Here is a 13,293-nt window from a genome sequence, read left to right as displayed (position 1 = left end):
ACTATTGACTTATTATCTTTGCATTATTTGAATTAGCGATGTATAAGATGAAAAGGCAGTGGCTAAATAGATCTCATGCCCAAAAGGAGACTACTGGCATAGATACTATGGCACATTACGAGTCCATTAGTATACATTTAGGGCTAGTCATTTGTGTTTCTGGTAAACATTATTGACCAGTTATTTTGTTTGTCCGTGACAAAAAAAATATATTGATCAAAATGTCCATCACAAGCTGGCATGTAGCTTTGATATACTTCCAAAGATATGTAATATACATTTAAAAATATATATTTTAGATTGACTATTTTCGGTGTGCGACACCGCTTAAATTAGGCATGAGACACCAGCGCCGCATCACTGTGGGATCGATAAATTATATCGCTGTTGACGGGCAGAAACCTCTTATCTCCGTATTCTTTTTGTGTTTTTTTTTAAATGAATGCTCTACTTGATCCTACTACAGCGTCACACAAAAGTGTCAAAAAGTAGCAGATCCACAAGTGTTTTGAGCTTGTAGATCTGCTGCTTTTGTATTTTTGTATTTGAACCGTGAAAAGTAACAGCTTTGGTTTCCACCCGACACAGACGATACGCAAAATCCTGGGGAAGCGAGCGTGCGTTTTTATTCCACAGACCACTAGGCATGTAACGATTAAAAATTATAAAATTGTTATGAAATCAATTTAAATTGTCACCAGTTTGAATCGATTTTAATCCATTTACGATAAATCGTTACGTGCCTGCAGACCACGCGTTCTGGCGTATAATAAAGAAAAGCTCACCCGTAGCGAACTTGGTCACCTCCTCCACCTTGCCGACGGGACAGTTGTCCTTGAAGGCGTACAGGTTGAAGGGCTTGGGCTCGCGGCTGAGCTCCGTCCACAGCTCGTGGTTGGGCGAGGTCCAGCGGCCGGCCAGCGTGTCGTAGTCCCGCCGGCCCAGGTGCACCAGGCGGGTCAGCGGGTCGTAGAGGCCGCCGTGGAAGCCGATGACCAGCCGGAAGTCCGGGTTGGTGTCCTGGTAGGCCTCGCCGTACGGCGTGTAGAGCACCTCCTTAACCAGCCGCCCCCTGCTGGAGAAGACGGCGCGGGGCGTCCCGGCGCTGTCGCACGCCACGTAGTACTCCTCGCCGCTGCTCAGCTCCATGGCGATGAGGTGGCCCTGAGGGGGAGGGGAGGTAACTATTAACCCATTCAATCCGGGAACGCATATACTGTATGTGTGTCATTTTTAATTTTTTGCTATAACCATTATTTTATACTTTGGGCTATTCAAAAGCTCATAGTGCGGCACCGAGTGCCGCACTATGAGCTTGTCGATCTGTTTTTTCTTTCTTTCTTTTTTTTATCGTGAAAATGTGTGCAAATCTTTGAATATATATGTTTTTTAAAGCAATTTTTTTACTCTCTCTTTGCTTCTGGGGATTCTACAAAATTGTTTTCTAAATCCTAAAATGTTTTAAAATGTTTTTAAACATATGTTGCTATAATATCAGTGGTTCTCAAACTCTTTCATGTGGACCCCCGCAGACCCCCGCGGACCCCCCCCCCCCTATCTCAAAATGTTGTATTCTAGGGACCCCCAGAAGCAAAGATTTGAGCTTGTAGATCGGCTATTTTCGAAAGACTTTTATACATTTGAAAACTTGTGAAATGGGACATTCTGCATAATGACTACTTTCTACTTTTGGTACTTCAAGTACATCCATACCAATACCTTTGTACTTTCACTCAAGTCAATTTCAAATTCCGGACTTTTACTTGTAACAGAGTACTTCTATATTGCAGTATTGATACTTTTACTTAAGTAAAAAACATGAAAAAAAAAAAAAACACTTTTACCAACACTGTCCCTACCACCACATACCTGCAGGTCGTAGTAGAGCGAGGTGATGAGGTTGCTGGTGTGGTTGTACAGGTGGCTGACCCGCGTGGGGTGCGACAGGTCGGCGTAGAAGAACTGCAGCTGCTGGCCCAGGCTGGTGCGGGTGGCCACGCGGCGGCCCAGCCCGTCGTAGCGGTACCACACGGCGCGCTCCGTCAGCCGGTTGTAGACGCGCGTCAGCAGGCCGTTGGAGTTGTAGTCGAACAGGTCGTTGCCGCGCTGCCGCAGGAAGCCGTCCTCGTCCAGGCTGTACTGCAGCTCGCCCAGCCGCGTGATGCGGTCGCGCTGGTCGTACCGCAGCGGGGTCAGCCTAGAGGGGGGAGGGGGGGGGGTCAGAACCACAACAACATGCAAGGGACATCCTGTCAACCACTTTATTTTTTTCGTCTTTTTTTTCAGGCGCTCGGGTGGCACAGAGGTAAAGCTCCTGCCCACCACTGCCGCGGAGGCTGGGGGTTCGAATCCACTGCAGTCCTCGAGCGTCTCTATACGAACACAATTGGCCCGTATTCGGTCCTCCCGGTGGGGGCTCCTATCACTGGCAGGTAAGTCAGTAGTGACAACACACAAATGTGTGTGGGGAGGAATTCATTGTCAAAAAGACTAAATTGGGGAGAAAAAAGGGGTAAAAAGCTTTTATTTTTATTTTTTGTATTAACCGCTTTCAACCAGGAGGTCTCAGATACTGTATACCAGTGATTCTCACCTTGCGGTTTCGGGACCACTAGTGGGGCGTGAGGATATTACAAGTGGACCCCCAAATAACTGGCAAAACACTCAGATTTTACTGATAATAGAACATTGATATAAAATAATTATGTCACTGTATGTCGTTGTTTTGTGAAATTCCGTGCTGTGTGCCAAAACCATTTCCCCCCATTGGGGCAATAAAGATTTATCTCATCTGGTCTAAATTATTAAGTTGCTGCGCCTATTTTTATATATTTATTTATTTATACTGTTTATTTTTTCATAACATTTTTCTCTCAAATGTACTGGATAACTTATCAAGGTCTATATTTTATAGTGCCAGCGTGGGCCATTTGGACAATTTGTTAGGGAACAAACTGAATATTTGTCACCAGCTCCAGTTTGGCAGCTTCATGGTCAACAACAAGCTAGTTTGCATCAGCGTGGGCAGGGCGGCAAAACAGGGGGTGTGCCAGTCAAAAACAGTTGGCGCTGTTCAAGGTTGATATGGAATAATGAGCTTGTGTTTCAGCCCCAGACAGGCCACCTCTTCAAGGTTCAACACTAACGCTTAAGGCAATTTGGTAACTTTATAAATGCATGCAGCCACTAACAGGGCGGTATCTGAAATCACATAATATTTTCTGCATATGTTCTAGGCTATGGCACCCCACTTTGAGGAAAATCGTCCAGTCAAAGACCAATTTAAATACAAATTGCAACACCAAAACTATTAAAACACAGCACTTGCGGTTGTTTAATATCCTCGGATGAAAACAGCAACAGCATTTCTGTATTGAAGTAAGATGCACCTAAATAAATGTGCATTTTTGTTCTCATGTTAAAATGTTTTTATATAATTTGATTAGATTTTCTTTCTTTAGGCCCCTATACCTTTTACATAATATTTAGTGGCAAAATCACAATTAAAGGGTCAATGATAATGATTGATATAATTGATGATTGATTGTTTGATTGATTGGTGAACCACTTAAGCTCTCTATAGGGTACAGTATATACTTTGGTTTACGACAAACGGTCAAACTAGCTGATCTACAAGTTTTTACGGTTTGTGAATAAAAATAATAATATAATATAATATAATATAATAATATAACATGGAGAAAGATTTAGAACAAATTGCCGAAAATAAGGACACCGGTTAACAAGGACCTTAAGTAAACGTACACAAATCAGTAGGCAACGAGACAACTATTTCCATAGCTTAACCTCCAACAGAAAGCCACATTAAATGAGAGATGATTGCATCATTGCACACAGCGCACACCACACCAAGAGAAGTGAAAACTTCCCCACGTCCTCCAGTCCCAACCAATGATGCAGTGCCAGTGTTGTGCCGAAAGAAATGACTGCGTGCCAAAAATAGACTGCACTGCACCCTAGACGTGAAAAAAACCAAATTAACGCATTTCTCAGCAAGAAAAGACAGTCTACAGTACAGTACAGTACACTACACTACAGTACAGTACAGTACAGTACACTGGCAAGCCTACACAATTAATAAATACTTACAGAATATTGTTTAACCCATTAAGACCTGAGGCCGATTCTACAAATGTCTTCTAAATCCTAACAGTTTTCTGAAACACTTATGTTGCTATAATAATCAGTGGTTCTCAAAAATATTTAGTTCCAGGGATCCCCAGAAGCAAAGATTTGAGTTACAAATGTTCGCTTTATAAAATATATATATTCAAAGATTTGCACACATTTTCATGATTTTTCAAAAATAGCAGATCTACAAGCTCATAGCACTCGGTGCCGCGCTATGAGCTTGTATATCTGTTATTTTTTAACAGCATAGTATAAAATAATGGTTAAAGTGGTTAAAATCTAAAATGACAGAAGCTTTCCCGGCCTTAATGGGTTAATGGGAAAGTCTAAGAACTGTGTGCAACCTCTGTGTGTGTGTGTGTGTGTGTGTGTGTGTGTATGTGTGTGTGAGTTTGTGTGTGTGTTGCGCAGCACCTCCGATATCACACAGTGAGGAACAATTAGGTGACAGCTAGCCCAGGTGTTATGAATATCAATAAGGCTTTTAATGCGAGGTGTGTGAAGGATTAATAATGAACTAGGCTCAGGAAAAAAGCTGCTTCTCATGTTGCTGCAGCAACTACAGACATGGCTGCCATGTTTTTCCAGCAGTGGCTCGCCCTGGCTCACCAAAGTCCCATTAAACTGTCAATCTAGGCCAGTGTGGTTCTCAAAGTGGGGTCCGGGGACCCGCAGGGGCCCTTGAGCGGGTTCCAGGGGGGTACCCAGTAAAATGAGTTAATTATTATACAGCATATGCATTATTATTATTATAGCAGCAAAAATCTGTTTAAACACTTTAACTTTAACAAAAAATAGCAGATCTACGAGCTTGTATATCTGCTATTTTTGAATAGCCAAAGTATAAAATAATGGTTAAATGGCACCACAAACGGCAGGGAGAAAGTGAAAGAAGACTCAACTATCGCCGCATGAGCGCCGAAATTTAGATGCAAAAGCTGCTGAAGGAGCGCTAGAACGGCTAACCTGGTCAAGCTTAGGGACCAGTCGAAATTTACATAAGGGGGGGCATGGAGGAAATGTATGTGCCCTGATCTAAAATGCCATGACCCTCCCTTTGACAAAAAAAAAAAATCAATGACCCTCCCCAAGTGATTGCAAAAAAAAGAGTAACCCTCCCCGCCTAGAAGTGTCACGATATATTGTGTCACGATATAGCCTATCGTGGTATTAAAATGTGATGATAGGTATTGTCATGATGTCATACTGTATCGTAATATTTTTTTTATTGTTTTTTTAATAAAAAAAAAACATTTTTTTTTTTTTGCCAGTGAAAGTTAGGAGTTTTTACTGTATGATATGAAATGTAAAGCTTATCATAATCATAGTAATTATTAATCATGTCCTCCATCATATTCAAGGTATTTTGGAGAGAAATGAAACAGACTCCAGTCAGTCACTTTCAGTTTAAAGCACTGCAGAGGGGGAGGTGTTGTGTGTCAGCTGATGCTCGTTGACGCTCGTTAATGTGACATGCATCTGCACTCTCAAATAGGCCTACATCTAATCTAAGATTGTATTATACTGTATCTGGTATTATAGATTTTTTTTAGCTGTTGGAAATAACTAGGCTGCACTTGGTTGGTAAAGTCCAGATGACAAAAATATGAGGTTTGTGGAATTTATAGTTATGCAGTCTTATATTATATTTGTTATATTAGTGTCTATCTGTCCTCTGAAACAATGGGTTTATAGTTAGTGAGAACTTCACTTCTCCATTAAGCTTGCACAAATGTATTTATTTGTGTGTACAAAGCACTTTGTAATTGTTTCTAACTTGCTTTATAACGTTATTTATAAGATGATGGCCAATGTTGATGATACATGAGAAAAGAACATTAATAATATATCATATCGATATCATGCCCAACATCATGTATCGTATTGTGAAATTCTTGACACCCCTAACCCTCCCCATCAACTACAACATGACATTTAAAACTGATATGTCCAATGTTTTGCTTTCCACATTGATTAGAACATTGCTGTAGTGTAGTCAGTCTTGCTAAATGCACAGTGTATCTAGTAGTGGTAGCAGAATGGATAGTGTTCTCATCTTACATGTGGGAAACCCATTGAATCCTGGTCAGATTGAAGAAAGTTGAATATTTGGTAACCAGTAGTTTAAAACTTTTGTCACTCTGCCCTTTTAATTATCAACTACAGTGACTACAACTACACTGTTGCCTACATAAAACAAATTAGGCTATCAATTATGGCCTGATGCTTCTGGTTTTACTTGTGGAGCTAGGCATCTATACACAACTGTCCATATAGATCCACATTAATCACATGCACAGAATTACTTCAAATGATTATGAATATCCAGTTATAGTAGGCCTATTTATAATGCATCTCTCCAATAACGCCTGTTGAAGTTTTGCTTAATTGTTCAACCACCATCGTTAAGACGCTGAATAGATTTGACTGGGTCGTTCACACTCGCTGTGCGTTGATGGCTTGTTAACGACCGTCATTGATTCTAAATAGACAAGGTGTTACTTGATTTGAATTATTTGTATCCTTTGAAATGGAGAGGGGTCATTGACCACTGTTCTGCTGTACTAAAAAGGTATATAAAAAACGGACTATTTTATCAATTCAAAATTGCATGACCCTCCCTTGGATTCAAAGTAAAATTAGCTGACCCTCCCTTGGACCAAAATTAGAAAGGCATGACCCTCCCCTATTTTCCTCCATGCCCCCCCTTATGTAAATTTCGACTGGTCCCTGAAACAGCAATAAGGGAGTTATAATAAAATGTAGACTCTGTGCAGTTTGTGAATTATAACAATTATTCAAGAGTCCCTGTTTTGCCAAAAAAACAGTTCCCAACTCAACGATACTGCGATTCAGTTCAATAAACTGGAGTCTTGCAATTGCTGAATTGGCAGACAAAGTTAAATATTTAAACAGCAGAAATAGGGGGAAAAAAACTACTTCAAAGCAGCTGCAGCAGTTAGGCACGGCAACACAGGCACCATACTCTTTACTGTTAACTGTGTTTGTTCTAGAGCAAGCTCAGTGATTGAGCAAACCTTTGTAATGTTAATCCAGGAACGCATCTGTGTCATTTTAGATTTTAGTCATATTTTCTGCTATTAAAAAAAAAATACATACATCTGCAATCTTTGAATGGCCAAAGAAATCTAAAATGACACAGAATCGTTCCCGGATTGAATGGGTTAATTTACAAAAAAAAACACAAAAAAAATATGGAGATAAGAGGTTTTCTGCCCGACGACAGCAACTCCACCACTGGTTGGTTGTTACCTAGCGCTGGTCCCATATCTGAACAGGTTGATGTTTACCTGGCGCTGGTCCCATGGCTGAGCAGGTTGATGTTCCCGTTGAGGTCGTAGCTGTAGCGCCACTGCGGCCGCTCGTTGACGGAGGCACTCTGCAGCTGGCTGTCGGCGTCGTACTCGTAGGCGTAGCGCGTCACGTTGCTGTCCACGCCCACGCGGATGTCGCAGGTGGTGGTGCGCCCCGCCGCGTCATACTGCACCGTCATCCAGTAGGCGATGGACTTCAGGATCTCGTACTGCACCTCCACCACCTGGCCGTAGGAGTTGAACACCTTGGTGTGCTTCATCAGGTGGGTGGTGATCACCTGCACACACACACACACACACACACACACACACACACACACACACACACACACACACACACACACACACACACACACACACACACACACACACACACACACACACACACACACACACACACACACACACACACACCGGTGTTGCCAGATATTGCAAGAGAGAGACAAGCGGCCAGGTCTACAAAAAAAAAGGCCAAAAGAAGCGACAAGAAGCGAATCTACGAGCGAATCTACAAGCGAACAACATGCAGCATCGGCTTTTTAAATATATATATCTTGAGAAATAATGTTTTTGAAACATTTCAAATACACAAATCTTGTATTGGGGGTCCCTGGCATAAACTATTTTCCGATGAGTTCGCAAACAAATACATCCTTGACATGGAAATATCACTGATTTAAAACAATATTAGGGAGCAAGCCCAATATTTACTAACGACAGAAAAACAAGCCCAAAGTCACCCAAGTCAGCCATACAGCATATGATTGGTTGACTGGGTGATTGATTGATTGATTGATTGATTGATTGATTGATTTTATTTGGTGATTCCATAAAACATACACAAAGAACCTAGGATAAAAGCCCAAGAAAGCCCTAAGGCTTATTGGCATTGTGGTCTGCCATAAACACTTACAAACAGCCAACATGTAACAACTATTATAGCAGCCAACATAACAACTACTACAGCCAACATATAACAAATAATAATGGGTTCCACAAGCACCCAATCCAGCTCAAACTGGTACTTATTACAACACAGGTTTAAGAAGGATGGATACAGTGTAAGAGGTTTACTTCCTATGCCAGAGTACTAAAGCAGCACAGAATTATCCACTTAAGCCCTATAGATACTTTGCTGTCTGACAACATTTTTTTTAAATCTTTTGATATTGTTTGCCTATAATGACATGCCCAAAATAGGGATGCCAGGTTGAAAGTGGTTAAACTCAACTGTTATTGCTAAAAAATTACGTGCCCAGTTTAATGCTGGAGGTGCAACAGCTGTGTTTTACTGTTAGTAAGAAATACACAGTAGATCATGGACAATTAGAAAGCCAAAGCAAACCACAAAGCCATAACAACAGGCCACTATAATATAGTATAGTATTATTATAGGGGGTCCTCAGAGTTACTACGGGGGAGCCGCCAAATCGTTGTGAGATAGGAACTTTTTTCTTTATTTTCTTACATTAACACATCCACCGCCAGAGGTTAATCTCATAATGTACTCACCAGTGCCAAGGTGTTTTTGTTGTTTTTTTGTTTTTTTCATGTCGCCATAGATCTTGTTAAAATCCTTAAGATTGAGCCGTGAACGGTCTGTTTACATCCGCGAGATCTCCCTGTATCTCCCAGTGAAGACCGCATGTCAAACGGAGTTCCATGATTGTAGTTAGAGCGGATTACGTTAAACAGTGAAATGCGAGGAGAAAAAACTACAGGAAGAGAATTGAGTTTCAGTTTCGTCTGTAGAATGGGAGCGGGCGTGATCGTCGAAACCGGATCCCAAATAATTCTATTTCCTGTCATCAAACCGGAAACGGAAGTGGATCAAAAAAATTCCGAAAGTGCACCCGGACCGCGCATGCGCGAAAAGACCGCAGCCCGTAGGACTACGGGCTCGGCGCTTAACCGTTGGATTTAACGGCCCGTAGAACTACGGGCCCGGCGGTAAAGGTGTTAACCACTTGAGCCCTAGCATCCCTATCCTGAGGGGAACATTAGCCAAAAATAGCCGATCTACAAGCCCACAACGCCTCAGCGTTGTGGGCTTGTAGATTGGCTATTTTTGGCAAAGAGCGGAAAAGAAGCAGACCAAGTACAAGTTTTGGGGGTTTAAGTGGTTATAACTGTCTGAAAATACAGATTAACATGAATCTGAAAAACATTGAAGACCCCTGCTTTAATGTCTTAATGTGCCATTTACATTTCTGACTAATAAAGTATTCAATCAATCAATCAATCAATCAAAAAAATGTGTTAAGGATCCCATAGTCTTATGCATACCTGGTTGAGGTCGTAGAAGATGACGCTGAACTTCCCAAACTGCTCCACGCGTCCCGACACGTCCACGTAGCGGTACAGGTCGATGGGCAGCGGCGTCTCGTTGATGACGGCCTGCATGCTGGTCACCCGGAAGTTGTTGTAGCTGTAGTCGAACCTGGCGTTGACCAGGCCCTCCTCGCTGAAGCGGAAGATCTGCCGACTCGTCAAGGGACCTGCACAGATAAGACCACGGGGGGTTAAACATACAAACCCTTTTTTATAATTATTAAAAAATATATATTAAAAAAATAGTGAAAATAGCCGATCTACAAGCTCACAATGCGTCAGGTTGTGAGCTTGTAGATCTGCCATTTTCACTGCTTTTATGCAACACTCTTGTTTGATGAAGTAATTCATGAAAAAACTAAAACGGTGAAATATGGAGGTTTTCTGCTTGACAGCAACGATATATTTAACATACCATGCAAAATATATATCTAACATACTTTGGACCCTAAATATATACCCTAAAAACGTATCTTCACAATACTGTAATGAGGCATATTATTTATTTTCCATACTGGGAGATTAGTACACGAGTTGTGTCCATGAACTTGAACACAGATCAGTAGATACAGTACAAGCATGGATGGAAACATACACACATGCTTGCACGCGCAGGCGGGCGGGCACACGCGCGCGCACACACACACACACACACACACACACACACACACACACACACACCCCAGTCGGCCATTACATCTCTGCTAGACACACACACTTTCGTCCCCCAGTTGGCCATTACACCAGCGATACACATGCTAATTAAATCAAATCAAGGCCTAATTCAACATCATTAACACGGGGACACACAGCAGGGATCCATTCCATCTCAACTGGCCCGTACACCTCCATGGCATTTCCCGCATTGACCTTTAATATGGAGACATAATGAAATCTAAAGACAATAGCCATGATGGGCCAACGTGCTCCTTAATGTCAGCACATCAACTTTAACAACACCATTCATCACCTCTGCTGCCACCCAGTACACCTCTACCTCCATTAGGAAATCGAGGCGCTAATGAAACACCATTATATTGCTATTTGAGATGACTCCGATTGCTATTAACATGAGTGAGTGTTGCGCTCCGGAGACTGTGAAGGAGCCGCATCAGCGTATGCATATTCCCTTTTTATTTTCCTGATGAAATGTTGATTCTGAACCCGGGGCTAATAGGAAAAACCACAGGCACTCACACTTAGAAAACTCTTGCAGGAATAGGATCCACAAGGAAATGAAAATGGTTGGATATGGCTCCTAATGTTCTGTGTACCCCCTAATCAAAGACACATTTGGAGCCATTTGTTTCCATAAAAAGAACTATGTGAGTTCTTCGTAAAGATTTAAAATTTTTGTTGACTCTTTTCCAGGGCCAGATAAATCCTTGTAAGGTTCTGTGTTGAGCTATGTAAATATATAATGTTAATACAGAACCCTTTGCAGTTCCATATCACCCTTTACCCAGTGGTAAAAGTATCAATACTGCAATGTAGAAATACTCTATTACAAGTAAAAGTCCGGAATTCAAAATTTACTCGAGTAAAAGTACAAAAGTATTGGTTTTAAAATGTACTTGAAGTACCAAAAGTAGAAGGTACTCATTATGCAGAAATTAGCAGGATGTCACATTTCACAAGTTTTCAAAAGTATAACATTCTTTTAAAAATAGCAGATCTACAAGCTCACAATGGGTCGCATCGCGGCGCATTGTGAGCTTGTAGATCTACTATTTTTAAATGGCCGGAATGCTAAAGTGATGATTGTGTTTTGTAATAATAATCAAAAATAAAAGTATTATATTTGCCTCTGAGATGTAGTGGAGTAGAAGTAAAAGTACTGAACATTTGAAATACTCCAGTAAAGTAAAAATATCTAAAAATTGTACTTAAGTACTTGAGTAAATGTACTTAGTTACTTTACACCACTGATCCACATAAAAAAACGATGTATTTAGCCCGAAACTTGTGCAATGTGAAATGCTTAACGATCTGTTCACTCGCCGACCATTTCAAATGTCGGGCAGTGTGTAGGGGCCCTTAGGCACACAGTATAGACCGACCTACTTACTTTCTTACTTATAGGTACACAGTCTTTTTTCTGCTTTTGCTCAATTTTATAATTGCCAATCTAATCTAATTAACTCTCTGCTCCCCGTAAAATGTCAGAGCACTTAAATACACGCAACCATATAAAGCCAGCTACCTTGATAGAAATCTGACTTAGAGCTCTTCCAGAACCACAAGGGCCTCAAGAATGATGTGACTCGCGAGATCTGTAGAACCTTCTGGCGCAGTCTGCTCACGTCTCACATTTTGCAGGTGTCCCCCCCCTCCCAAGCTGTCACCCCCCCCCCCCCCCCACCATTCCCTTTTTTCTCCCTCATACATTGGTCTCTCCTCTCCAGGGACAATTACCGCTATCTCTCCCCTCCGAGCCTCTGTTTGTTCTGCTGAAATGAGATCAGTTAAAGAAAGGGTGAGAGTCCATTCAGAGTGAGGGCAAAGTGATAAAACACACGCGCGCGCGCACACGCGCGCGCGCGCACGCACACACAGACACACTCAAATAAACACAAAAACACCCAGATAATCACGCACACATGCACACTCACGCTACACACAAGAACTAAAACACACACACAGCTACACTCAAACTGATAATCATGAATGCACACACGCACACAAACAGTACACAGCACACCCACACAGATAATGACGCACACACGCGCGCGCATGCACACGCACACGCACACACACACGCACACACACACACACACACACACACACAATCTGGGAGATTAGCAGCACCTGACTATCAAGAGCCAATCACAAAGCAGCAGCAGACTGTGCAAGGCCTTGTGGGAAGTGCAGGGAATATGGCTCTGCTGTATTAACAAAGGCACAAACCCTATATATCTGCAGCCTCATCTCCCGGGGACCCTGGGGGCCCCGCGGGGGGATCCGCTGGCCAAACTATTACCAGCTAATACACAGCGGGTTACCAAGTCATGAAGCCTATTGTGTTTCTAATTAATTCTCCATATCAGACGTCAAGCTGATGGTCAGATTAATTGGCTTGTACTGTAATTCACAGCTCTGGGTGAGTTTCTAAATGACTCACTGGCACATGCAAGTGTGCATGTGCATACACACACACATTTTAAATTCTTCTTTATGTCCACATAATCTGAGCCAGTATTTCTGAAACGTTTTCTTGTCAAGGACCCACAAATGTATATGTATTTGGCCGGCCCCCCATCTGAATAGAGTATGTGCCAGGAACGACATAAGAGACAATAAATGTTTAAAATGATTCCACTTTTTTTCATTTGTATTCTTTTTTAGGATTTATCAAAAATTGTCGATGGTCGTGTCCATTGAAGTTTTTTTTGAGCTGTCAAGCACATTCCTGCCATGCATTTCTATGGTAAAGAGGCATTCCTCTTCCCATTGATTGATTGAATATTTTTTTGCC

The 13,293-nt window shown here is 41.8% G+C and overlaps 2 protein-coding genes across 2 annotated transcripts in view; one reads left to right on the top strand and one right to left on the bottom strand.

Moving 5' to 3' along the window:
- Positions 1-13,293, bottom strand: part of tenm1 (teneurin transmembrane protein 1) — a gene marked incomplete at its 5' end in the record, with an annotated part of 375,941 nt that overhangs the window by 9,967 nt on the left and 352,681 nt on the right. The window contains 4 exons of the mRNA XM_080416925.1: positions 786-1,164; positions 1,870-2,197; positions 7,464-7,765; positions 9,774-9,985. Of these exons, the coding sequence (XP_080273051.1) occupies positions 786-1,164; positions 1,870-2,197; positions 7,464-7,765; positions 9,774-9,985 (1,221 nt within the window). The remainder of the gene's footprint in view (positions 1-785; positions 1,165-1,869; positions 2,198-7,463; positions 7,766-9,773; positions 9,986-13,293) is intronic.
- Positions 1-13,293, top strand: part of apool (apolipoprotein O-like) — a 333,585-nt gene that overhangs the window by 77,458 nt on the left and 242,834 nt on the right. The gene's annotated exons all lie outside the window — the stretch shown is intronic.

This window comes from Gymnoscopelus braueri (genome assembly GCF_963280865.1).
Source record: "Gymnoscopelus braueri genome assembly, chromosome: 20".
Classification (NCBI taxonomy): domain Eukaryota; kingdom Metazoa; phylum Chordata; class Actinopteri; order Myctophiformes; family Myctophidae; genus Gymnoscopelus; species Gymnoscopelus braueri.
This window is presented reverse-complemented; position numbering and strand designations above follow the sequence as displayed.